This window comes from Zootoca vivipara, chromosome 5 (assembly GCF_963506605.1).
Source record: "Zootoca vivipara chromosome 5, rZooViv1.1, whole genome shotgun sequence".
In the NCBI taxonomy this organism is placed as follows: Eukaryota; Metazoa; Chordata; class Lepidosauria; order Squamata; family Lacertidae; genus Zootoca; species Zootoca vivipara.
The window spans coordinates 95,203,380-95,230,055 of record NC_083280.1 but is presented as its reverse complement, the minus strand read 5'-3'; the positions used below and the strand labels follow the sequence as shown (position 1 = coordinate 95,230,055).

Sequence of the window (26,676 nt, the reverse complement as noted above, 5' to 3'; positions counted from 1 at the left end):
GCAATAGTGCTAAAAAATATTCAGGAATTATTTTCAATGTTAAGGTAAAATTATGCTTTATTACATATTTTCTCTGGATGATCTTAATTAAAACATGTATTTTTGTTTCGTTTTTTACCCTCTGAAGAGAACAAAACCTCACCAGCTCAAAATGAACTGGGTGGTTAGGTCAGTCTTAAGCAGGCTCTCAAGCAGTTACTGGAAAAATAAGGAGCAATATATCCGAAACCAAAGGACTTAACCATTACTTCATTGCCTTCCAGACATTTGTGGTTGCCTTCCTGCCACTGGCATCACTGCAGCTTCTCTGGGCAGAACTGGGCTGGTCCTGAGTGGGCACCAGATTTGGAGTGAGTGCCAATCCAGATAAGATGCAGCTGCGATTCATGCTGCCACCCAGAAAGAAGCTTGTGAGGCTGACAGCTGAAAAGAAGATCCCTCATTCGTAGACCCCTGTCAGCTAACTCTCTAAACAACTGAGGTGCTAAATTTCCAGCTCCTGCTGCCTGCCATCCTCTTTCCCAGTGCTTTGCAACTCTTATTCTCACAGCTGCAAGCATGAAAATTATTACCTCCTCATGTAAAATCTGAGCCTGAGTAGCTGGAAATAAAGATAATGAAGCCAACTGAAGATAGGGGATTATTACTTGTCCTGTTTGGTATTATATGGCGGAGAAAGGCGGCAGGGGGAGGGGAGCCAGGTGCACCAAGTTGCCTCCAACATTGTGTCACACACGTGCTGCTCCCCGCAACCTGGCCAGGCCAACTTGGCCCGCCATCACCCACCTCCCCACTTCCAGCCACCTGACCTTTGCTGCATCCCTGGTGGAGGATGTCCCAGTGAGAAGACACTTCCTGCTGGTGCATCTTTGACAGAGATCACCAGAGCGCTTTCCTGGAAGGTGCTCTGGCGTTCCTCAAAGGGACGTTGCAGGTGAAGATGACCCCCCCCCCCGACAGGTCCTTTGGAGGATTGCAGGGGAATCGGGGGGGGGGACCTCTTTGAAAATATTGGGGGCCCTGGCCTCCATGGCCCCTCAAAGATGGTGTTGTGACAGGACTCACCAGAACAGAGCACCAGCAACTCTTTTGTACTGACACCCTTGATCAATACTGTATATGAACACCAGCACCTTTTTTTTTTACAAAACCCCCCACTCACCACTATTTGATACATTCAGATATAAAATATATTCAATAGAAACCAATATTGAAATAACAAATGCTAAAGTGAAAAAAAAATCCCCACCACATATTGTACAGTTAGTCTTTTCATTCACAGCCTCCAATTTCTTGGAGAGAGGCTGTTACAAACAAGCTGAAGTTTCACACCTGAGAATAAGGCTAAGGATACATTTGCTGCTACTGAAACTGACACAAGCCGTTGTTGAGTCCATCCATACACTGTCTTAAATGGATTCTCATGCCACTTTAAAAATTCGTATTGCCATTGTTTTCTGACGCTGGCATATTTGAGAAGTAAGGAGAACTCACCTACAGATTGATATTGCTTTTAAAATAAAATACCATCCCACCAGTCCTGTATATTCTGGGTTCTCTGTGAGGAGATGCCAGATAGACATTGCATGCAAGGTGCTAAAATGAGATGAGCAGAGGGCCATGGAGATTCAATCCAGCTCCCTCACCACCTGCTGCCTTTACAGACTTCGGCTTTCCATGTGTATGTGAGTAAGTCTAGTATCAGACCATGGGCAAAAGCAAGACTCCTATTGGGGATTTCAATGACTAATGACCAACCTATCTATGGTGAAATGATGTAGATTACATGGGAAATAGGGACATGGTAACCCTGAGGTGCCGAGGCACAAGACACTGCTGCCATAGATTCCCATATAGAGTTAAATGTCTTACCTTACACTTCACCATATCCTGCACCCTCTCTTGTGTTGATTGTCCAGACTTGGGTCTCACAAGAATATAAATACTTTTCACATCAGGGCTGCAGTGCAACAGCTTTTCCACTAGCACTTTGCCCATAAAACCTGTGGCTCCGGTAACAAGCACTGACTTTCCATTGTAGTAGGATGCAATTGATGACATGTTGCTTTCAGTTTCCAGCTTCATTGTGGAGGTACCTAGCAGAAAGATGGAATAATGCAAGGTGTTAGATGTTTGAAAATTCTGGATCATGATCATTGGCCAAACTTGGCCCTCCCGCTGTTTTGGGACTATAACTCCCATCATCCCTAGCTAACAGGACCAGTGGTCAGGGATCAGGGCCGTCTCAAGGTCATCGGGCGCCCTGGTGCAGGGATCCCTTGGGCTCCCCCCCTCTTAAAAAAGGGGAAATTCTTACCTGGCGTGCCGGGCGGCGGGAGCCTCACGGCGGCCCCCGCACCTCACAGCAGGGCCGCGCTGCGCCGGAGGCCGCCTGCCTGTCCGATGCCGCCGGATTGAGTCGGGGAGGGGGCGCCACTGCTCCACGTGGCCTTCCTCCCTTCTCCCAGCGGAGCGGGGTACCTGGGCAGGCCGGGCCACGCCGGGTTCCTTCCCGCCAACAGGGCGCTGCGTTTCATTGGTAGAGGTGCTGCCATGTGGCATCATCTCTACCAATGAAACGCAGTGCTGGGGTGCCCCTGTTCCGCTCGCTTCCCACCCTGCTCTCGCGGCATGGCTGGTGGAGGGAAAAGGGAGGCCGCCACGAAGCTCCCCCACTTGCTGGGGCGCCCCTCAGCGCCCCCTGATCGCCCAGGCGCCATGGTGCAATGCGCCACTAGAGTCAATGGGCGAGCCGGGCCTGTCAGGGATGGTGGGAACTGTAGTCCCAAAACAGCTGGAGGGCCAAGTTTGGCCATCACTGGTTTAGGCTGTACCTTCTGCTAAAATGAGAGGACTGGGAGGAAGAAAATTCTATATTAACGGAAGAGCAGGCTGGTTTTAAGAGATGAAGATCAACTACAGAGAACCATTTTACCTTCCTCCAGATGATAAGGAAATCTACAGCCTATGGTGGGCAGTTGTGACTGAGGAAAAAGCACTCCATAACTTAACTCAAAGGCGCAAAAATACAACTGCTCACCATCTTGCTTTTGAGCTGTTTCAGAGCCTCTTTTTACCTTACCACCATCACCACCAAACAAGCCACAATGAAAATGTTGCAACAGGAAGCTAGATTCCTAGTCTTAACAGAGAGGATTTAAAAAGAAGAAAATAGAACTCCGGTATGTATGTATTATTAATGTTGATTTGTTCACTGTCTTCTAAACCACTTTCTCAAGGCAATATTCATTTAAAATGATTAAAAACAGAAAGAAAAACACCCAACCCCAAAAACATTTTAAACAAGACTAGAACAAAGGGTTTCTCTTTCTAAAACAATACAGAGCTTGACACAGGTGCCCTGCAGGTCAATCACTAACCCCCCCACCCACCCACAAGGTCAGGGGTGGGGGCTGGTTTCAGCCCGTCCTGCTCCAACACCCCTGGAAGCAATGTCACTGGCCGCAGGGCACGGTGAGAGTTCCTGCCGACCACCAATTTGAGTTATGGCTAATTAGGCCATGCCTGGGGGGCGGGAACGGACCAGAGGGTAGCAGTCTTCACTCCGGTCCGCTCCCAGCCCTTAGGGCTCATCCACACTTATCTATTGTCCCACACTTTCTAGGCACAGGTCAGCACATCAAAGCACCATGTCCAAGCATTTTTTTGGCAAGTATTGGCACTTTCCCCGCAAAAACCCACTCTTTATTGCCGAATCAGAGGAAATGGTTCTGATTGAGGGGTAAAGAGTGGGGTTTTGTGGGGAAAGTTCTGTGCTCTTACATGGTGCTTTGAAGTGCTTAGAAAAGTGGCACAAAAGGAAGTCTGGATGAGCCCTTAGAATGGCAAGGTAGGGAATGTTTAGGGAAGCTTTTAATGTTTAATAGATTATTGTATTTTAATATTCTGTTGGAAGTTGCCCAGAGTGGCTGAGAAAACCCAGCCAGATGGGCAGGGTATAAATAAAATTATTATTATTATTATTATTATTATTATTATTATTATTATTATTATTATTATCTTCCACTCACACTAGTTTGCATGGCCAACTTGTGTGGGCAGAGAAAGGTACATTCACCCAAGCATTATACATTTTACCTTTAGGTAAAAAAAACCAATTTTGAAAAATCAGTTGTACAGTACTTAAAATGATTTTTAGATTCCAGTGTTAAAAAAATGGGGCAAGGAAAAAACACAAAATGGAATAAAATATGATTGTATAAATGGAACAGCATACACACACAGACACACACACACACGTGCACACATATAAAAATTGTAAGATTGATTTTAAAATGTACTGTAGCTAAAATGAGTCTGACTGGAAAGGTAACAGCTGAAGAGATTCAGGCTAAGCGCTAATGCCTAATAAATCACTGCACACCATCAAAATCTAGTCTCTTGAGAAGAAAATTATAGTGCAAAGACAACCTGACTGCTCAAGATCCTTGTATGAAGTTAGAAAGCCCTGAAGAACTTCGGTCCAGGGCACCTTAGGAACCCCCTGAGGTGATGGCTTCAGAAGAGGACTGGGTGAATTCATGGAGAGCCAGGCTATCTGTGGCTCCTAGTCATGACAGCTGTGCCCTGTCTCCACAGTCAGAGGCGCTCTTGTTTCTAAAGCCTCAGGAGGGGAGAGGGCTCTTGTCCTGGAGGGTTTCCCACAATGGGCATCTGCGTGGTCACTGTGAGAACAGGAGGCTGGACTAGATGGGCCATTGGACTGATCCAGCAGGATCTTCTTTTGAACACTTATATCCTAGTTTGACCACTGAGGTCACCTGTAGGAGTAGGGCGGGTCATTTAAGGACCTTTTTTTTGCGAATTTGCTCAATGAGGGGTTCTAAAAATATGTTATTGCACATGAGGAATCCAAATCTGCAATTATTTTTATGATTGGTTGATGATTAGCTTGGTAAATTGAGATCTGTTTGAAATACACTAAAAAAAGCCAAAAACTCGCATTTTGAAGCGAAGTTAAAGTTTTTACCGGTAATCATTTTATAATATAAAGAAATTTTGTTTCCAGCTGTAACAACACATCATTACTTTATCTTATAATGTCCTGTTATAGTGAAAAAAGAAAAATAAATGAACAACTTAAAGGGCTGGTGTCACATGATCATGTATCTGCTGAGGGCCCACATCTGAGCAGGAGAGCCACTGGCAGAAGCCCCCTGGACCATGCTCTTCAAAAGAAGTGTACACTGTTAAATTTTGATTCCTCAGGGGTGTCAAACGCAAATTCATCGGGGGCCGCATCAGCAGTTTGGTCACCCTCAAAGGGCCGGTTGTATCTGTAGGACTATGTGTCCACTCTTTATTATCATAAATTATTGTCACTGCATTCAATTATTACTGTTTTTTGTAATAATGTAAGTAATAACTAGCTCTGAAGGCAGAAACATAGTCAGAATAATGGCAAGTAGATATGCCAACATCTTCATGGCAGATTTAGAACATCGTTTCCTAGACTCCTACCCACTCAAACCTCTCTTGTACCTACGATACATTGATGATATTTTTATTATCTGGACACATGGACAACAGACCCTGGAAACCTTCCACCAGACATTCAATGACTTTCACCCCACCATCAACCTAACAATGAACCAATCCATGCAAGAAATACATTTTTTGGACACTACTATAAAAATACAGGATGGACGTATAGACACCACCTTATACAGAAAACCAACTGACCAACAAACATATCTACATGCTTCTAGCTACCATCCCAAACATACCAAACAATCCATCGTATACAGCCAGGCCCTACGTTACAACCGTATCTGTTCCAACTCTACAGACAGAGAATCTCACCTAAGAGATCTACAGCAAACCTTTTTAGAACTAAAATATCCACCTGATGAAGTTAAACAACAGATCAACAGAGCCACACTGATACCTAGGGAGAACCTGCTGCAAGACAGACCCAAAAAAGAAAATAACAGAACACCACTAGTCATCACATACAGCTCCCAAGTTAAAACAGTACAACGCATCATCAGAGATCTACAGCCTCTCCTGGACAATGACAGCTCCCTTTCTCAAGCTCTGGGAGGAAGACCTTTCATTGCCTACAGACAGCCACCCAATCTTAAACAACTCCTCACCCACAATAATACAACCACCAGACTTAACATGGACACTGGTACCAGAGCCTGCAATAAACCCAGATGCTAACTTTGCTGCCACATACACCCGGACAACATCATTACTGGCCCCAACAACATCCAACATACCATCTCAGGACTATTTAATTGCTCATCTTCTAACATTGTGTATGCCATCAAATGCCAACGGTGCCCTTCAGCTCTCTATATTGGACAAACAGGCCAAACCCTACGCCAAAGGATAAATGGACATAAATCTGACATCAGGAACCATAAGACTGAAAAACCAGTAGGAGAACACTTCAATCTCCCAGGACATTCTATACAAGATCTCAAAGCAGCTGTTTTATTACAGAGAAATTTCAGGAACAGACTGGAAAGAGAAGTTGCTGAATTGGAAATCATTACCAAGCTTAAAACCATGGAAGCACCTGGGATGAATAGAGACATCGGATTCTTATCTCATTATGCATGATCAAGCTTTCTTTAGCACCTCAGCCCAGGACTAATTGCAGCCATCAGCAGCCATTAACACCCATCTACAGGTTTACCACTCCCATCAGCCCATCACCCATTCCCACCCACCCCCACCACCCTCTGTATATATATAGGGTCTGACACTTCTGTTTCTAGTGTATCTGAAGAAGTGTGCATGCACACGAAAGCTCATACCAAAATATAAACTTAGTTGGTCTTTAAGGTGCTACTGAAGGAATTTTTTTATTTTGCTTCGACTCAGACCAACACGGCTACCTACCTGTAACTAGAATTATTGTACAATTTATTGAAAAATGATTTTTGGTAACTGCACTGGGTGGTGGAGGCTCGCTAGGGTTTCATGCAGGACCTTTGCAGAGCTACTAGTACCTGGAGATGCTGGGGTTATGTCATCATACCACAACTTTTTAACACCCCTCAAATCAGGAATTTTAAAGATGGAAAATTCAACACGCCCTACTGCAGGAGTGCTGAGCTGGTGAAACTGGTTTGTCAGCAACATGAAACTGACACCTGTGGAATGCTCTTCCAATAGTTAATGCCTTCCGTATTAACCTTTTAATGATTGCTGAAAACTTTTCTATGATACCAGACCTATGCAAACAATTAAGAAAGATGGTTTCTGTAATAGTTAACTGGTGATCTGCAATTCAAATTTTTTAATGTGGCTTTTATATATATATATTTTTTAAAAAGTTACATAACTTTATTGAAATTCATAAATAACAAATAATATACATAATATACACACTCTTAATTCAACAAAAATGAAAGCAACCATGTACTATGGTAATATTATTCTTTGAATTCACAAAAATTAAACTTAGTTTAAATTTATACACTCTTTTTTCCTGTCTTTTTACTAACATAAAATTGACTTCCTATCATTTCCCGATGCAAACTTTCTTTCTAGTGCTGAATGTACTTAACATTATTACTTTACTCTTTCTGTATTTTCTAATACCTTCTTAGTTTGTACTCATTACCTTATTTCTTAACATAAACATTATCTGAATTAGGTATCTGAAGAAGTGTGCATGCACACGAAAGCTCATACCTATGACAAACTTACGTTGGTCTCTAAGGTGCTACTGGAAGGAATTTTTATTTTTATTTTGTCTGCGTCAGACCAACACGGCTACCTACCTGTAATTATTTCTTAACAATTACTTTAAACAAGGGTCATTCAAATGCTGCCATAGATATTATACCACTATTATATTTCTGTAAGTAACTCTTATACATATCCCATTTTTGAATAAATTATTGTCTTGTATTGCCTCTCAGTCTATTGGTCAATTGCGCCAATTTGCCTTGCCAATCTGATAAAGTTGGAACTTTCCCCCCCTTTCCAATTCATTGCAACCAGTGTTCGGGCTGCAGCCGTGGCATATAAAAAGATTTCTCTTAATTTTTTGGGAATGTCTTTACCCAGTAAAATACCCAGTAGGAAGGCCTCTGGCTTTTTAAAGAATGTTTACTTAAATATCTTTTTCAGCTCATCATAAATAAGATTCCAAAACTCTCTGATCTTTCTGCATGTCCACCACATGTGGTACATATCTCCATTACTTTCACCGCACTGCCAACAGTTATTCAATATATTTTTGTACATCTTTGAAAGCTTTGATGGGGTGAGATATCATCTGTATTGCATCTTTGGCATGTTTTCTTTAACGGTGTAACATGCCATAAATTTCCAGAGGGTTTCCCACTCACTCATCAATATAGGGCGTCCGATGTCTTGAGCCCATCTTAGAAGAAAAATATGAAAGGAAGCTGTCTGATATATAATTCCTTATTGATAGATGACTGTAACCAAGTAAATCTTAGAAGCTATGAGGAAATAAAAGATCTGCTCTCAGGATGGCTAGAATATCATCAACTCCATGAGATGTTTAAGCAAGATAAAAAAAATGGGTTTGCCATCGAGCCCTCTAAATTTGAAAAAGAATTACTAAATAACAAAGTTAAGATAATATCAAAGATGTACCGACTCCTCCTTGACTGGGAAGTCAAGGAGGAGTAGGTGAAGGCGGTTTTTATATAAAAATGTAGTCCAACTGCATAATGCACAAACAGCTTTCTGAAATATATTGTAGATTTTATGTATGGCTTTTGATTTATTGTAGCATGCCATGTTCATTGATGGTCATCCAACCTCTGCTTAAAAACTCTTCTTCATTGGAGGTTTTAAAGCAGAGGTTGGATGGCCCTCTGCCATGGATGCATTGCAGGGGGTTGAACTAGATGACCCTCAGGGCTCCTTCCAACCCTTCAATTATATTATTCTATTACTACTTTGAGTGCTTGCCTGGCAGGTCAATCAGTATTTGAAGTAACTAAATAAACTTAAGAGACATTCATTCATAATCATTTTGGACTAGATGGTCCTTCAGGTCCCTTTCAACTCGACAATTATATGATCGTATGAACATATACGATCTGAAGGTCGGCGGTTTGAATCCCTGCGACGGAGTGAGCTCCCGTTGTTCGGTCCCAGCTCCTGCCAACCTAGCAGTTCGAAAGCACATCAAAGTGCAAGTAGATAAATAGGGGAGGTAATGGCGTTTCCATGTGCTGCTCTGGTTAGCCAGAAGCGGCTTTTCCATGCTGGCCACATGACCTGGAGGCAGGGGCGTAGGGAGACGCCACAACACCCGGGGGTGACAAATTGCCATGCACCCGGGGGCGCGGTGTCACTACGTAACGACGCATGCGTGTTACATAATGGCGCATGCCTTGTTACGTAGTTCCGGATCCAGAGCATGTGCAGTCAGCACGGGGTCACGTAAGGGCCGCCGAGCATGTGCGGAACACCGTGGCTCCGCTGCACACCAACGGCACCCCGATTGGACTGCACAAGCACCGGATCCAGCACATGCTGACTGCGCACGTGCTAGATCCAGCGCTTGCACAGTCCGATTGGGGTACCGCTGGCCTGCGGCGGATACACGAAGCGCCGCCCGCGCACGCCAGCGGCACCCCGAACGGACTGCGCATTTGCGGGCAGAGGCGAGGGGCGGGCCAGGAAGGCCGAGTGTCTGTCACCCCCAGGGCGTCGCTTGGGACGGACTGCCCCCCGCTTGCTCCGCCTCTTCCTGGAAGCTGTACTCCGGCTCCCTCGGCCAATAACGCGAGATGAGTGCTGCAACCCGAGAGTCGGACACGACTGGACCTAATGGTCAGGGGTCCCTTTATGAACATTTTATTGAAGAAATCTGAGCTCTGTATTCAGTGGTAAATCTCAGAGAATTCTGCATTCTGTACTGAGCTTCTTTACAGTATATCACACTGTATCTAAAGATAATTTTTTTTATCATTACTAGTAAACTGCAAAATCTATTTGCCCTATGATCACTGTACATTGAGGATTAATATACAGGCTGCTAGGAGCACACAGACTTATTTTCCCCACAATGGTATTTTCTCAAATTAAACTAGGGATTTTGGATTATGGAGGAAGTATAAAGGTGTAATCGCTTAACTTTGTGTGCAACTTTGAAGGCTAATCTTAATCTAAATTATAGAAAGAAGGACTGCAGGACTGAATTCCCCAAGCAATCATGTGCTGCAGGTGTGTGCCTGTTATGTATTGTGCCTGTTATGTATTAGTGTATATAGTTTTCCCTCAGGTCCTTGACAGCTGTTTTAGGAGGGAACATTAGGAGGGAACTTTGAATTATGTTTGATACATTGTTTGAGCCAGCCTCTATAAACGCAGGCCAGCTCGGTAATGCAGTTCAGTTCAGTTCTGTTCTGGCTTCCAAATAAAGAGCTTCTTGAAGAATCGCTAAGTGCCCATTTTAGAGTGAACTTCTCTAAACTTATATTTCAGTGTTGGCAGTGCTTTTTTCCTTAAAATTTTTCCTACTCATATTGAAATGGAGAATATGGAGCAGATGATTCAGCAGGGGAAACACAGCCCAGAATAAGTAAGGAGGTAGTACAAGAATACTTGTCTAGTTTAGATGTGTTCAAGTCTCCAGGGCCAGATGAACTACATCCAAGAGTATTGAAAGAACTAGCAGAGGTGATTTCAGAACCACTGGCAATAATCTTTCAAAATTCCTGGAGAACAGGCGAAGTTCCAGCAGACTGGAGGAGGGCAAATGTTGTCCCTATTTTCCAAAAGGGGGAAAGAGAGGACCCAAACAATTACCGCCCAGTCAGCCTGACATCAATACTAGGAAAGATTCTAGAGCAGATCATTAAGCAAACAGTCTGTGAGCACCTTGAAAGAAACTCTATGATCACTAAAAGTCAGCATGGGTTTCTGAAAAATAAGTCATGTCAGACTAATCTGATCTCATTTTTTGACAGAATTACAAGCCTGGTAGATGAAGGGAACGCTGTGGATATAGCCTATCTTGATTTCAGCAAGGCCTTTGACAAGGTGCCCCATGATATTCTTGTAAAGAAGCTGGTAAAATGCGGGCTAGACAATGCTACCATTCAGTGGATTTGTAACTGGCTGACTGACCGAACCCAAAGGGTGCTCATCAATGGCTCCTCTTCATCCTGGAGAGTAGTGACTAGTGGGGTGCCACAGGGTTCTGTCTTGGGCCCAGTCTTATTCAACATTTTTATCAATGACTTGGATGATGGGCTTGAGAGCATCCTGAGCAAGTTTTCAGACAACACCAAATTGGGAGGGGTGGCTAATACCCCAGAGTACAGGATCACACTTCAGAATTACCTTAACAGATTAGACAACTGGGCCAAAGCAAACAAGATGAATTTTAACAAGGAGAAATGTAAGATACTACACTTGGGCAAAAAAAAAAAATGAAAGGCACAAATACAGGATGGGTGACATCTGGCTTGAGAGCAGTACATGTGAAAAGGATTTAGGAGTCTTGGTAGATCACAAACTTGACATGAGTCAACAGTGTGATGCAGCAGCTAAAAAAGCCAATGCAATTCTGGGCTGCATCAATAGGAGCATCTAGATCTAGGTAAGTAGCATCTAGATCTAGGGAAGTAATATACCACTGTATTCTGCTCTGGTCAGACCTCACCTGGAGTACTGTATCCAGTTCTGGGCACCACAGTTCAAGAAGGATACTGACAAGCTGGAACATGTCCAGAAGAGGGCAACCAAAATGGTCAAAGGCCTGGAAACGATGCCTTATGAGGAACGGCTTAGGGAGCTGGGTATGTTTAGCCTGGAGAAGAGAAGGTTAAGGGGGGATATGATAGCCATGTCCAATTATATTAAAGGATGCCATATAGAGGAGGGGAAAAGGTTGTTTTCTGCTGCTCCAGAGAAACGGACACAGAGCAACGGATTCAAGCTACAGGAAAGAAGATTCCACCTAAACATTAGGAAGAACTTCCTCACAGTAAGAGCTGTTCGGCAGTGGAATTTGCTACCAAGGAGTGTGCTGGAGTCTGCTTCTTTGGAGGTCTTTAAGCAGAGGCTTGACAGGCATATGTCAAGAATGCTTTGATGGTGTTTCCTGCTTGGCAGGAGGTTGGACTGGATGGCCCTTGTGGTCTCTTCCAACTCTATGATTCTATGATTCTATTCTATGAAATACTGCTCCTCAATGAGGCCAAACTTAGATTCAAAAAATGTTTAGGGGTATGCATACCCCCAGAAATAAAGCACTGACTCTGTAATAAATTACAACTATATGTTTTAAATCCATATTTTTAAAAAGTGATTTAAGCTTTTGTAATGAAAATGAAGACAAGCACAAAATATAAACTTATTTTTGAAAAGTCAGATTTCCTTCTTTTAATGTGCTCTTAAACCAGTGCCCCCCCCCATCTGCAGAAAACAAGAACGTGCATTATTTTGGATGAGGTGCAGCACACAGGGGTCTAAGGCTCTGGCTCAGTTCACATAATCAGCAGAATCAATACAAAAAGTTTTTCATAGATGCAATATTTGAACATTCCCTCACAAAGAAAACCACTACCCTGCACGTTGAAAAGCTGCATATGAGGGAGAAGGCTAGGCTGAAACATAATCATAGCATGCTAGTTTTCTGTGTGCATGGAGTTTCTTGGGAGGGAATATTCAAAACACCACTCTATCCTCCCCTCCCCACCCCCAAAGTTCAGGGGAAAGCTTATTTTGTGATGAAGTGCCAATTCACATCATGTGTGATTGTTTATTTTTATTTATAAAATATAATTATACTTCAATTTCATTTTTTTAAAAAAATCAAATCAGTTTAAAACCATGGTTGTTCTGGTTGACATCTGTTTGACCTGAGAGACAATGGAGTGTGCCTCTGAAGGTGAAGTGAATCACTGCTTTGGCAGCACCAATGTGCTGGGTACTCTCCAGGATACTAGTTGGGCTGCCCAGACAACCAGACCCCCCTCTCAGCCTCACTGATGCAGTCCATAGGAAACCAAAGCAATACATTTGGCACCAGCTTGGCTGCAGCAGTTGCTGAAAGGTGGCGTACAAAGTGCCACCCAACCGTCTTAGGGGCTACACTCTGGATTTGTATAGGCCTTACTCCTTAGCCTTTATCTCGTTATATCCCGCAAGGCAGCAGAAATTTAGGATCAGAGTTTTCCTTCTGCTAGATGGGCTCCCTTCCCAGGTGGATGAGCCCCATCTGCCCCTCACTTCACTCTACTGTATGTGTAGAAACCACCTTCTTGATGGCTGGACTCACTGTTGGTCTTGTTCACTCAATCTGCCAGAGCCTGTCTTCGCATGCAGGGGAACTCCCTAACTCACCGAGGTTTGAGACTCAACAGCTGCCCTCACATGGTTTAGCTGACCAGTCGAAGCCATATCCTGGGGTGTGGTCACTGTGGCACGCAGAAAGCATATTCCATCAACATCTCTTTTTCTTGGGTGATCAGGTGCAAAAGGGCTTCTGCCCTTTTAAAGAGGAAATAGGATGTTTCAGCAGCTGCAGTTTCCATGACAAACTATACCTTCCAGAAGTTCCCTCTTCTATGTAACTATCAAAGTCACAGGGAGCGTGACCTCTTTTGCATCTGAGCATTGTGCATTTCTGAGAGGGGGGGGGAATAGGCAGATGCAAAACAAGGTCTGCCTCCAGCAAGTTTTGCATAGGTATAGGTCTGAATGAACATATAGCTCAGGCAATATGGTCCTTCTGTCACTTCAGTTCTGTCAGACAGGAGAAAATGATTTACCAAAGATTGCCCATCGCTGAACAGGGATTTTAACCCAGACCCCCCCCCCCCCAACCAAATCCAACAGCCTCTCAGCTGAAGGACTCCAGGCTTACAAATAAATCCACAAAATTTACAAGCCCACAAAAATCTTTAGTAGCTCAACTGTCCATACCTTGGGGGTGGGGGGAGGACCCATTCCCATCCATTTTAGGAAAAAAAACTCCCCAGCCTGCTCACCTGGAAGCATTCTTTACTCACCAGAGGTAAGTGGCTATTTGTAGGCTTGTAGTACCGTGTCTTGCATACATGCCCAGGCTCTAAGGAACTGCCACGCCACTTCCTCTGGATCAAGTTGGGTGGTAATTGCTGAAGTTTCTTTTAAATTCTTCATAATCTCCCAAAGCCTGCATCATTGTCTCTGTCATCAGGATCAACCTATGGAATGGTTCTGGCAAATGATGCAAGCAGCTTTTGCATAATTCACCCTAGCCCAACTGTAATTTATAGGGATAGGTTTCATAATTGTACAATTCTAATTTCACCCTCCTACACTTAGAAACACACTTGACTACTGGGAAGTTGCCAAATCCCACTTGAGTATGCAATCCATCAGAGAGAAGGTATCATTTAGGGAAGGGCAAGAAATCCAAGGATGCATTTAAATCTCAGTCTATCAAATTTGCAGTTTCCAAAACAGTGTCACCTGAAATAGGTCAATTGCTGGAGCATAAGACTCTTAATCTCAGGGTCATAGGTGTGAGTCCCACACTGGGCAAAAAGATTCTCGCACTGCAGAGGGTTGGACTGCATGAGCCTCGCAGTCCCTTCTGACTCTACAGTTCTATGAAATCACAGCTATCCTTTGAAATCCACACTTATTTGAATTTTGTGATGCAGGTTGACAATCAACATTTATTTCAGGGAAAGTGTGCATAAAAGTGAGGATATTTGTGAAAATAACATACAAAATGCATTACATTAGGGACATTGCTTGCAAAAATGTGTACATTAGTAAAAATTGGTAAAACATCTCATTAAATTGCTGTTGAATCTTCCTTAGGATTAAAACCAACAACACCAAATTGCTACAAAATGGAAAACTAAATTTAAGATTGGAAAAATGAGAAACAATGAACTTAAACTGCCAAATACCGTGTTTCCCCCTTTTTAAGACACCGTCTTATTCTTTTTTTTACTCAAAAAAACCCACGGTGTCTTATTTTCAGGGGATGTCTTGTACCTTAAGGCCTCCTCAGAGGGGCCAGGCAGCTGGCTCGGGGTGCTGCTGGGCGCTCTGTGCGGTGCTGCTGCAGCAGCCGGTTCCAAGCACCAAGGCAGCAGGCTGCTGGCTCAGTGCTCCGCCTGGTGCTGCTGGGCGTTTCGAGCGCTCGGCGCTGCGGAGCGCTCCGCTCTGCAGCCGCCGGTTCCGGTGGCGGGGCGGCCGGCAAAAAAAAAAAATTAAAGAGGCCAGGCCGCTGTGCTCCTGTAAAAAAAAACCCATGCTCCTGTAATAAGGGATCAAAGTAGGAACGAGAAGCACATAAGGAGCTGGAAAACGCGTGGGACAAAGATCCTGACTTGATCACAGCATCCCCCCGGTGAAATCAGGCTGGGGGAGAGGGGATCCCATCAGGAGGATCGAGAGATCCTAGGGAACCTGATCGAAGCGGCAGGAAAAGGAAGGCAGGATCCATCGGGCGGGAAGTGAGGCGGCGCTAGGACCCGGCGGCTCCTTTGTTTGGGGCGGGCGGGGTGAGGGAGGGGGCGAGGGAGGAGGAGGGGAGGCGAGGGAGGGAGGGAGGAAGCTCGATGGCGGCGGCGGCGGCAGCAGAAACGGCGACGGAGGGTCCCCTGCTTCCCGCCGCCGCCTGCCGCCACCTCCGGGCCCGCGGGCAGGGCGGGCGCGCTCACCTGTCTCGGCTGCGGTCGGCCCGGCCCTCTCCACCCAGGCGCTCCAGCTCTGCCCCGCGAAGTCATCGAGATTCGGCAGCCGCCGATCCACAGCAGCCATTGCTGCTGCTGCTACCACCGCCGCGCGTCCACGCACCGCCATCACCGCACGGGAACGCGCAGCCCTCCCCGCTGGCCGCGCTCCGCTCTGCAGCCGCCGGTTCCGGTGGCGGGGCGGCCGGCAAATAAATAATAATAAAGAGGCCAGGCCGCTGCGCTCTGCCCGGCGCTGCGGAGCGCTCTGCTCTGCAGCCGCCGGTTCCGGTGGCGGGGCGGCAGGCTGCCTCGGGCAGGCAAAAAAAAGAGGGGCCAGGCTGCTGGCGCGGGCGCTCCAGGCGTTCGCTGCTGCAGCAGCAGCCGGTTCCAGGCCCCTCTGGCTGGCTGGGTCCCGCTGGCTGGCTGGGGCGCTCGACGGTCTCGTTCTACAAGGCATGGAGGTATGCCTTATTTTCGGGGGGTGTCTTATGTTTCACTAATGCTAAAAAATGCTGCCATGGCTTACTCTCTGACTACGTATTAAAAAAGGGGAAACACGGTACTTCCACCCCTTAAAGGTTATTCAGGTCAATGCAAATACAGTTGTAAAGGCATTGGAACACAAAGGAATGCTGCAGGTTTCCTTTGCAGTTGTTACAAAACATTTCCTTGCCTTGTTCTGTTTTGTGATTATAATCAAAATGTCAAATTAACCCTAATTACTTCACCTGCGAAGTTCTTGCCTCACATTCCTGCAATCCTATGCACTTTAATAGAAGTAAACCCCAATGAACACAGCAGGGCTTCCTTCGGGGTAAACTTTCATAGTATTGCATTGTAACTCAGTTTTCAGAAATTAAGTATCTTTGACAATTGTCCCAATTTTAAATAAAATATATGAAGGATTATTGTGAAGAGATTCAGCTATATAGCATTGGTATATGAGGTCTTTAACGATCCTGGAGAGTACTCGTTTACCCATTCAAAGCCAAACCTTCTTGAAGTGTGAATAAAGAAACAGATTATAAACTCTACCTATCTCAACTGCAGCATCAATATAGCATCACACTGTTCAAGGATATTGTGCTGAGTTCCCATCAATTAATTTCTATCTGACTCCAATGCATTGTCTTGTGCTTTTTATAAACAAACATTACATTGGTTTTATTCATATATATATATTTGAGAAAATATACAGAAATGAAGAGCCAACAAATGTCTATATAAAGGACAGACTAGGTAAAAAACACCTTTCCTGTTATTTGATTAAAAAGTCACTGCAATTACAAATGTAAGAACAACATATATTGTTACGTTAGGAGATATGCCATGTTTCTAATATCTTCCAAGTATATTAATATATGTTTTGAATGCTATTTTTTTCAAGCTCATGTCTAACCAGGGCCGGCTCTAGGGGTAGGCTGGGTGGCGCGGGGCCAGCAGGGGGGCACTGCACGGCGAAGCCGCATGGAAACCACACTGCGCCCGCCCACCAGCCGCGGGAAGAAACGGGGCGGGAGCGCCCGGGCGCCCGACCCACTTAAGACGGCCCTGTGTCTAACCTCAATATTCTGTCATGAAGCATTAACAGACTGAGTTCTAGCTTTAAATTCAAAAAGGTACAAAATTATATGTCTTCAAGAAACCAATGAAAGGAAAAAATGCCGAACATTCTTTGCTGCTGTGTATAATTAAAAAGTATATGATGTGATCTATTTATGCCCCAAATTATGTCCAGATAACTTTTAAAATCTGATTTACTGCTTCAATTAATAATTTTTCAAGAGGGGTATTTAATTTTAGAGGGGGGGTAATATTACTTTTAATAAGCAATTGGATAAAAAAATACATAAATCCAACAAATCAGTTTATTTTAATTCAGCATATTCTCAATTAATTGATAAACAAAGTTTGATTCCTAGAGATTCCAGCATCCTAATGAATGAGAGTATACCCAAAAACAGATATAATATATTATATAACAAATAGTATTTTAATTTCAGATTACCTTATCCCCACCCTTATACTGTATTAGTTATAATTGATGACTTGTGTTTTTCTGATCATAGCCCTGTATTTCTGACCAACATACCTTTACCTGGAAGCAAAACCAAGTATTGCTCCAAAAACCCCAATCCCCTGAAAAAATAGCGTTCATTCTCCTGCTGGGAAACTTTAACATTAGTAATTAGATTAACAATGATCAGTGAAACTGCAAAATGAAACAGCTTAGAAATGTAGAGAACAAATTTACTAAGATCTATATAGGAATTAGAATAGAACATCAGCATGAATCAACAATTAATCATTTTACCCTCACAAAATAAAAAAGAGATGTATATTACTCTTAATATCTATTTAAATACTGTTAAACTTTCAGGTGAATGATAATACATTAAATCAATCATTTTATGAATTTGAAAATAAACATTCAACAATTCTGGCAAATAAATTGAGGAAGAACATAAAGAAGGAATAAAATTTGAACTCTTAAAAGAAACTGAAAGAAACAAGAAAAGATTCAATACTGAATACATACTAACCAAATTCCAATCTTTTTATTCTGCTTGTATCCATAAAAAACTCAGGAGACACACATACCAAATGTGTGAAACTGGTAATAAAGTGATATATATACACCTTCAATATAAATAAATAAACGATTGAGTCCTAGCCCAGACTTAGATGTATTGCGAGTCTTTTACAATCTCTAGCCATTCTCTCGAAAGCATCATCAATCCCAGCTTTGGGAGTTTGAGCTATTCCAGTTAAGCCAGGCCATTTGAGGACAACTATGTCAATCAACATGGTTGTTTTCCCCATTCCACAAGCCAATCAGGGCTTCATCAGAACCACAAGACAGGCATCCACCTAAATCCCCGCATGCAAAGGCTACATCAGTCTATGTCAATGAAGTTATTGCTACCTCCCCCAATCACCGAGGCTTTAATCTCATTTAAATAAGGGCTGAGCACCTTCATTGCCAAACACAATATATGCAAGATTCTTATATTCATTGCAGCACCCTGATTAAGCCAGTAAATCACAGCCTTCCAGTTGCATCACAGAATTGTTGATTTGGAAGGGACCCTGAGGGTCTTCTAGTCCAGCCCCCTACAATGCAGGAATCTCAACTAAATAATCCATGACAGATGCCACCCAACTTCTGCTTAAACACCTCCAAGGAAGGACAGTCCACCACCTCCAGAGGGAGACCATTCCACTGTCAAACAGTTCTTGCTGCCAGAAAGTTCTTCATCCAAGGATCACAGGGTGATTTACAGTATAAAAACACATACATACGGTACCATAGTAAGGAACAAAAACAATACCCTCACAGTTTAAAAGGCCATAGGTTTTTTAAATAGCCAAAGGCCTATTGTACTTAAATAATCCTGCAATTGAGTTACTCTTGGTACAATACATAATTATAGTACAGTGGTACCTCGGTTTATGAACACAATTGGTTCCGGAAGTCTGTTCATAAACTGAAGCGTTCATAAACTGAAGCGAACTTTCCCATTGAAAGTGATGGAAAGTGGATTAATCCGTTCCAGACGGGTCTGCAGAGTACTCAACCTGAAGCGTACTTAACCCAAAGCATGGGTGTAATTGGTTCCGGAAGTCTGTTCATAAACTGAAGTGTTCATAAACTGAAGCAAACTTTCCCATTGAAAGTAATGGAAAGTGAATTAATCCGTTCCAGATGGGTCTGCGGCGTTCGTAAACTGAAAATCCGTAAACCGAGGTGTTCATTGACCGAGGTTCCACTGTACCTGGAAATATCCTCATTTCTCAGATTTTTCTCCGTGCTCCATTATTTTCAATACCCTCTGCTAACAAACTCCTAGCCCATGCACAGGAGAGCATTCCCATTAGTAAGAGATCACAGTCTTGGGTAACAGGAGGATGACCTAAACAAGGGCCAGATTTCCTCCAATATGACCCCAATAAAGGAATATAACTCAGCAGACTGTCACCCACATAACCTCCAGGTAAAAGCAGAGATAAACCTGCCTTCAATTATGAAAGCACAACACATTGTCAGGAGTATGGGCAGGAGTCAGGCTCTGGGGCCTGTAGTGCTTTGCAGGACTGGGGCCTGCCTCAGCTTGTGCTGGAGAAGCAAGGAGTGGCCACTCGGGTGAAGATCTCAGCTTGTGCTGGAGAGGCAAGGAGTGGTCACTCAGGTGAGGCCACTTGTTATCTCACTGCACCTGGTGGCAGGAGCTGGGAGGGATAAAAGCTCAGCATTTCCCTTCAGCTCTTGGCCACAGCAACGCTATCCCTGCCTGGTTGCCTCTGGCCTCTTGCTCCTTGGACCCTTGCCTTGCCGACGCCTTGTTCCTTGGACCTCTGCCTTGCCGACGCTTTGCTCCTTGACTCCCAGACCTTCGTCTCTGCCTTGCTCCTTGACCCTGCGACTGCCTGCTGCTGGACCCTCAGCCCTGCACCTGTTCCTGCTTCTACATCACCATCTTGCCTCTGGTCCTGACGTCCTCAGTCAGGGCTTCAACCGCCCGCCAACCGGACCGTGACACACATAAGGGAGGGCAGTATATCACCCCCTAAAAGGAAAATCACGCCCAAGGAGACCTTGCCAGGCTTTTGGACCAAAATGAGACACCTAGACAAGGAGGAACTAGGTCTCAATCAGGAAGAACACCTTCCGAAGGAGGCCTCGCAAAATAAAGGTCCTATGACTACTGTGAGCATCTTACATCCACCGCCTGAAACCACTGAACACCTGGGCAGCTCCTCATATCAGAAAACGGGACATGAAGACTCCCTGATGATGTCTGAATTTACATCTCTGACGTGTCCAACGGAAACACCCACAGAAAACCTTGTTGTGCCCCTCATCCCGACATCAAATAATTTACTACCTAATGGATGTATCCACCACGACTATGAGAAGACCTTGGACACTATTGACAAGATGAATTGACTCTCACCCTTCCTTCTATCCTGGAATGTTGCTGGATGGCAATCTAAAACAGTGGACAAAGATTTCATTAACTATGTGTCATAGTTTAAGATCATCCTCCTCCAAGAAACTTGGATGCAAACCCCGTTTGAACTCCATAACTATTTTACCTTCCACTCCTGTGCTTCAGTTGGACCAAAAGGGGGGAGACCCTCTGGAGGTTTGAGTACCTTCATGTCAACAGCCTTAATGTCCCACCCCAGGCAATTAGAAATTGTCAAAAAATGGGTTCTGGCTGTCAAGATATTTTCTACCCATTTTAAGATCATATGTATTAATGTTTATATCCATCCACTCATGAAACAATCTGACCTTAAAAATGTGTGGGATGTCACAGATAAATTTCCTTCAGCTTCCTTAATTATTGGCGGGGATTTCAATGCAAGATTAGGTCACTCTGACGAACAGCTGATCAATGAATGTGGAATAGGTGGCCTAAATGTGAATGCTGAAACCTGGCCTCTTTCTAGACGACGATCACTAGATCCAGTTGCTAACTTTGCTGGTGCATGCCTCTTTCAAATGGCACTTAGGCTAGATCTTGTCATTTTAAATGGCATTTCACTGGGAGACTGCCCTGGTCAATTTACTTATTGGTCGGGTCTAAGGCACTCCGTTATCGATTACATCCTCATTTCACAAGCTCTCTTTGACGAATACATTGGCTTTATGGTAGATATAAGAACGGAAAGTGACCATTTGCCTTTAAACCTTAAGAGGATTGAACTATCAAGATCACCCAGACGCTGGTTCAGCCTGCAGGTAGCCAAATCCAACGATCTAAAACAAAGAGGCAGATCTAGAATTAAATGGTCCTCTCATGTTAATGATAACTTTAGCCTTTGGACACAGTCAGCAGACAGACAGCTTCTCAAAGATAATTTGACCTGTAACAATATCAATGGGACCTCCCCAATCGATCAATATAATCTATTAATCTTAAAGCTTCAACCACTGTTTTCGAGAATCAGAAGCCCCAAACGGGACGGGTGCCCTATTAATAAAAAATGGTTTGACCATGAATGCATCCAAGCAAAACTTGCCCTCAGAGAATGTTTTAGGGCCTTCCATCAAAACCATAATCTAACCACCAAAATCGAACTACAATCCAAAAAAAGAAAGAAATATAAAGCGCTGTTAAAAATCAAAAAAAGAGCTGCAGACTCCCTTATTTGGCAGGCGCTCATTAAAGCCTCCATAGAAAAAGATAATGTTAATTTCTGGAAGATTATCTCTAACCAAACCAAAGCATACAATGCGCCTATAACAATCCCTGCAGATGTATGGGAAGAGCACTATAGTGCATTGTTTAGGGATCACGAGCACCCCACACTGTTTGCTATCTCTTTGGATAACTCTCCATTGTGGCCCCCAATTTCTGAATCCTCTTCTCTAATATTACAAATGAAATCTGGTAAAGCTCCAGGAAGTGATTTCATTGTTGCTGAAATTCTAAAATCACAAATAAATTGGTGGGCTCCGGTCCTTGCAAATCTGTTCGCATATATAGACGCCTCAGCCCATATCCCTAAAGATTGGGGATTGGCCATAATTGTTCCTATATTTAAAAAGGGTAACCCCTCTGATCCATGTAATTATAGACCAATTAGTCTCTTGAACGTGATCTGCAAATTATACACAAAACACCTGGGCCTAAAATTGTGCAAATGGTTGGACCATAATGACTTATTAGAGATTGAACAAGCCGGCTTTACACCTGGCCACTCTACTATTGATCATTGTCTAGTGCTTGACTATTTCATCTACAAATATGTGAAACACTGGAAAAAGTCACTGTATGCGGCCTTTGTGGACCTAAAGGCAGCATTTGACTCCGTGTCTAGGGGAAGCCTTTGGGCTAAACTGGCAGATATGGGCATCAACAGAAGGCTATTACTCCTGTTAATTAAATTACATGAAAATAATACCCTTCAGATAAGACTTGCACAGGATGGCAGACTTTCCAATGGAATTCCAGTTCAAAAAGGGGTTAGACAAGGATGTTTACTGGCCCCATTTTTATTTAACATCTATGTTAATTCCTTAATCACATGTTTGCATGTAATTGATACTCACCCGCCTGTGTTTTCTAGTGGCAGAAAAGTTCCAATTTTAATGTACGCGGATGATGCTGTACTTCTTTCTCAAACCAAAGTTGGCTTGAAACGAGCGTTAGAGAAATTCAATGATCAATGTAACACCGAACTGCTAACAATTAATTTTGCTAAAACTAAAATTGTCCGCTTTGGCCGCTACTTTAGGAAATACAATTGGAATATGAAGGAAAATGCCATAGATCAAACTAAGAACTTCCAATATTTAGGCATCACCTTCTCTTACAACGCTAAATTCTCAGCACATTTGACCGCATCTGCCACCTCAGCAGAAAGAAGTGCTAACGCCATTCTTAGACTATTTAAAAGGAAAGGTGCTGGCTTCCTTCCTATGGCTTTAAAAGTCTTTCAGGCAAAATCTCTGGCCCAACTTTTTTATGGTTCACAAATTGGACTCTCTGCCAATCTCAAAACAGTTCAATCAAAATTTCTTAGATCCCTATTCGGCACCCCTAAAAGCACATCTAATGTAATATTAAGACAAGAGGCAGGAATGCCCAGAGTTGAATTAAAAGTCTGGGAACAAGCAATATCCCTCTGGTTGAAAATTCATTATAACCCAAAGGGAATGTTATCTCATTTCTTGGCCGCAGCCCCTTATCCACCTTGGCTTTCGCAAATTACTAACAAGATCAAACAAATTGGCCTAAACCCAGAAGATCTCTTTAACGGTACTTTGAATAAGGCAAAAACAATTATAACTCAGAGGCTTTTTGACATTGAACTGCAAAAAGAAGATGCCTTACTTCCTAAGAACTACAGGTGTCTAAAATCTTGGCCTAATCTGGCAGCTGCCCTGTACCTATCCAATATTATCTATGAATCTGTCAGGAGTATGGGCTGGAGTCAGGCTCTGGGGCCTGTAGTGCCTTGCAGGACTGGGGCCTGCCTCAGCATGTGCTGGGGAAGCAAGGCGTGGCCACACAGGTGAAGACCTCAGCTTGTGCTAGAGAGGCAAGGAGTAGTCACTCAGGTGAGGCCACTTGAGATCTCACTGCACCTGGTGGCAGGAGCTGGGAGGGATAAAAGCCCAGCATTTTCCCTTCAGCTCTTTGCCACAGCAACGCTATCCCTGCCTGGTTGCATCTGGCCTCCTGCTCCTTGGACCCTTGCCTTGTTGCCGCCGTGCTTCTTGGACCCTTGCTTCGCCTTCGCCTTGCTCTCGACCCTTGGACCTTCACCTTGCTTCCTGTTCCCTGGACCTCCGCCTTGCTTCTTGTTCCTGGATCCTTCGCCTTGCTCCTTGCTCCTTGGACCCTTGCTTCACCTTCGCCTTGTTCTTGCCCCGTGGACCTTCGCCTTGCTTCTTGTTCCTGGATCCTTCGCCTTGCTTGCTCCTTGCTCCTTGGACCCTTGCTTCGCCTTCGCCTTGCTTCGTGCCCCGTGGACCTTCGCCTCTGCCTTGCTCCTCGACCCTGCTTCTTCACCACCATCTTGCCTCTGGTCCTGACGCCCGCCGACCGGACCGTGACAGAATCTTATAGATGGGCCTTTTCCAGAGCCCGATTTGATGCAATGCCTTCAGCTGTCTTACACGGCAAATTCTTGTGTATACCAATCGAAGAGCGCCTCTGTCCATGCATGTCCAACAAGGTGGAATCTATTATTCACATTCTTCTATTCTGTGAATTCTATAATGAAGAACGATCACTACTCATTTTACCCCTATTTTCAAAATTCACACCCTTGCAATATTATCTGGAATTTCCCCCCGAAACGTTACGCAAATTCCTTCTGGAAGACTCTTTGAGTTCAGTATCCTATGCTGTGGCCAAATTCTGCACCTTAGCTATTAAAAAACATAAATCTCTTTTATTGAATAACATATTATAACAATTTGTCCTGCCCTCCGATGATGATATTGCGGCTACAGTTCTTAGTTAAATTTCTTATTCTTTTATGGTGTTTTATTCCGCTGGACCTGTATTTTAAGTATTGTATATTGACTGTTAAAACCCCATATCAGTTGCTTTTGTTGTTCATGTAATATGCTGGCTGTTTGCCATAATAAACATTGACTTGATTAGTCTTGGGCAGGCATCCCCAGACTTCGGCCCTCCAGATGTTTTGGACTACAATTCCCATCTTCCCAACCACTGGTCCTGTTAGTTAGGGATCATGGGAGTTGTAGGCCAAAACATCTGGAGGGCCGCAGTTTGGGGATGCCTGGTCTTGGGTAACTAGCTACACAGAGAGGCAAACACACACAGGATTCCCACTACTTTCATTAGTGTTACAACAGAGTTAAGCAAGCAATAATAACACCTACTCAGTCATGTTCCATTAACTTGGATATGCATTGAACGAAGCCATGTAGGCCTCAGAGAGTGTCATATTAATGAGGTATTGACGGCTTTAGAAATTTCTAGGTTGCAAAATGGGCCTTACTGGTTGCTGCCCAAGTACCGGTAGTGTTGCTTCTAAACTAAGACTACTTTAAAGAGAAGCCGACCTTCTGTTCTGTCTCTCTGTCTTACAAAGCTTGTGTGTGTCACAAGATTCTTTTCCCACCATCCCTAGACTCTGTTGTCTTGGTACCAGAGCTGGTTTCTGTGAAGCAGGATCTTGCTGTTATGTGACCTCTCTACAACCTGAAGAAGCTGAACTGTCATATTGTTTGGCAACCCATTCAGGCGTGCCCCATTCCTACATCTGCGTTTTGCTGAGGGAAGGGTTTTTATTATTATTTGCATTTTCAAAAACAGGAATGGAGAGCATATTTAACCCCCTCCCTCCCCCGTCCCACTTACGACTTCATACCAAATACAGCCATGTCTACATACCATATGGATTTCCTTCCACACTTTTCCTGGTTCCTTTACTACTCCGCATAATCTGCATCTTTTTTAATCAGCCAATTCGTTATCTATTAAATACTCTTGTCTATTTCAACTCTGCTGGATTTACTCGAGACCTGCTAAGCTATGTTTCTGTCTATACTGGTTCTTGAAATAAACATTATCCATTCCTCCTTATATTCCTTATCTTCATTTTTCCTTATCCTGTTTGTCAGATCAGCCAATTCAGCATATTCGAACATTTTACACTGTCATTCTTCTTTGGTGGGTACTAGACTTGTTCTTGTCAGAGACTGGGCAGGGGAGGAATGGTGGAGACTACCTCCTCAACCTGACCCTTGCAGAGAAGAGGAAGACAGTTCAGAATTATAGCAAGAGTTTGAGGGAGGGTCACAACTCAGAGGAAGATGAGGGGAAAAGTTGGGAAATAATGGAAGAGGAGGAGGGAGAGGAGGCAGGGCCAGAGCAGCTGGCTGACACATTATCACTAGAAAGCATTCCAGACCCACCATCTCCCAGAACCTGGCGAGCCTTGAAAGTAGGGGAGCAAAGAGCTCAAAGACAGAGGGCACTTGTCAGTACCCGTAGAGGAGGTGATGAGGATGATGAATGAAGATGCGAGTGAAGAACGCCATTATTCCAAGAGGCTGCATTCCAAGCCTCTCTCTGTAAATATTGAATAAAAAGCAGATGGCAAGGATTTTTCCTTGTCTTATCCATTTCTGGCAAAGGTTCTCCACCTTTGTGCCAATAAGATTCTAGCTGCAACAGTGCCATATAGTAGTAAACTCTTTTTTTTGGGGGGGGGAGGGATCTCCATTGTTACCATCCCCAAAAGGAAAATATCAGGTGTTTTGGGGAAAGCTTTTTAAAGTATTTTCTAATTCATTATATATAGTTTCCCAATATTCCTTAATTATTTTACAGGACAATATTTTTATATTTAAGGGGACGCGGGTTGCGTTGCGGGCTTGCCGATCAGAAGGTCGGCGGTTCAAATCCCCGTGATGGGGTGAGCTCCCGTTGACCGGTCCCAGCTCCTGCCAACTAGCAGTTCGAAAGCACGTCAAAATGCAAGTAGATAAATAGGTACCGCTACAGTGAGAAGGTAAATGGCATTT

General features: G+C 43.9%; 1 protein-coding gene across 2 annotated transcripts in view; it reads right to left on the bottom strand.

Moving 5' to 3' along the window:
- Nucleotides 1-14,079, bottom strand: part of FAR2 (fatty acyl-CoA reductase 2) — a 49,958-nt gene extending 35,879 nt beyond the window's left edge. Inside the window, exons 1-2 of one of the 2 annotated variants that reach the window (XM_035138488.2) lie at nt 13,968-14,079; nt 1,873-2,096 (exon numbers count right to left, since the gene is read on the bottom strand). In XM_035138488.2, coding sequence (XP_034994379.2) covers nt 1,873-2,096; nt 13,968-13,977 — 234 coding nt within the window. In that variant the 5' untranslated portion in view covers nt 13,978-14,079. The remainder of the gene's footprint in view (nt 1-1,872; nt 2,097-13,967) is intronic. The other variant, XM_035138489.2, reaches the window with a different exon arrangement.
- Nucleotides 14,080-26,676: the final 12,597 nt, after the last annotated feature.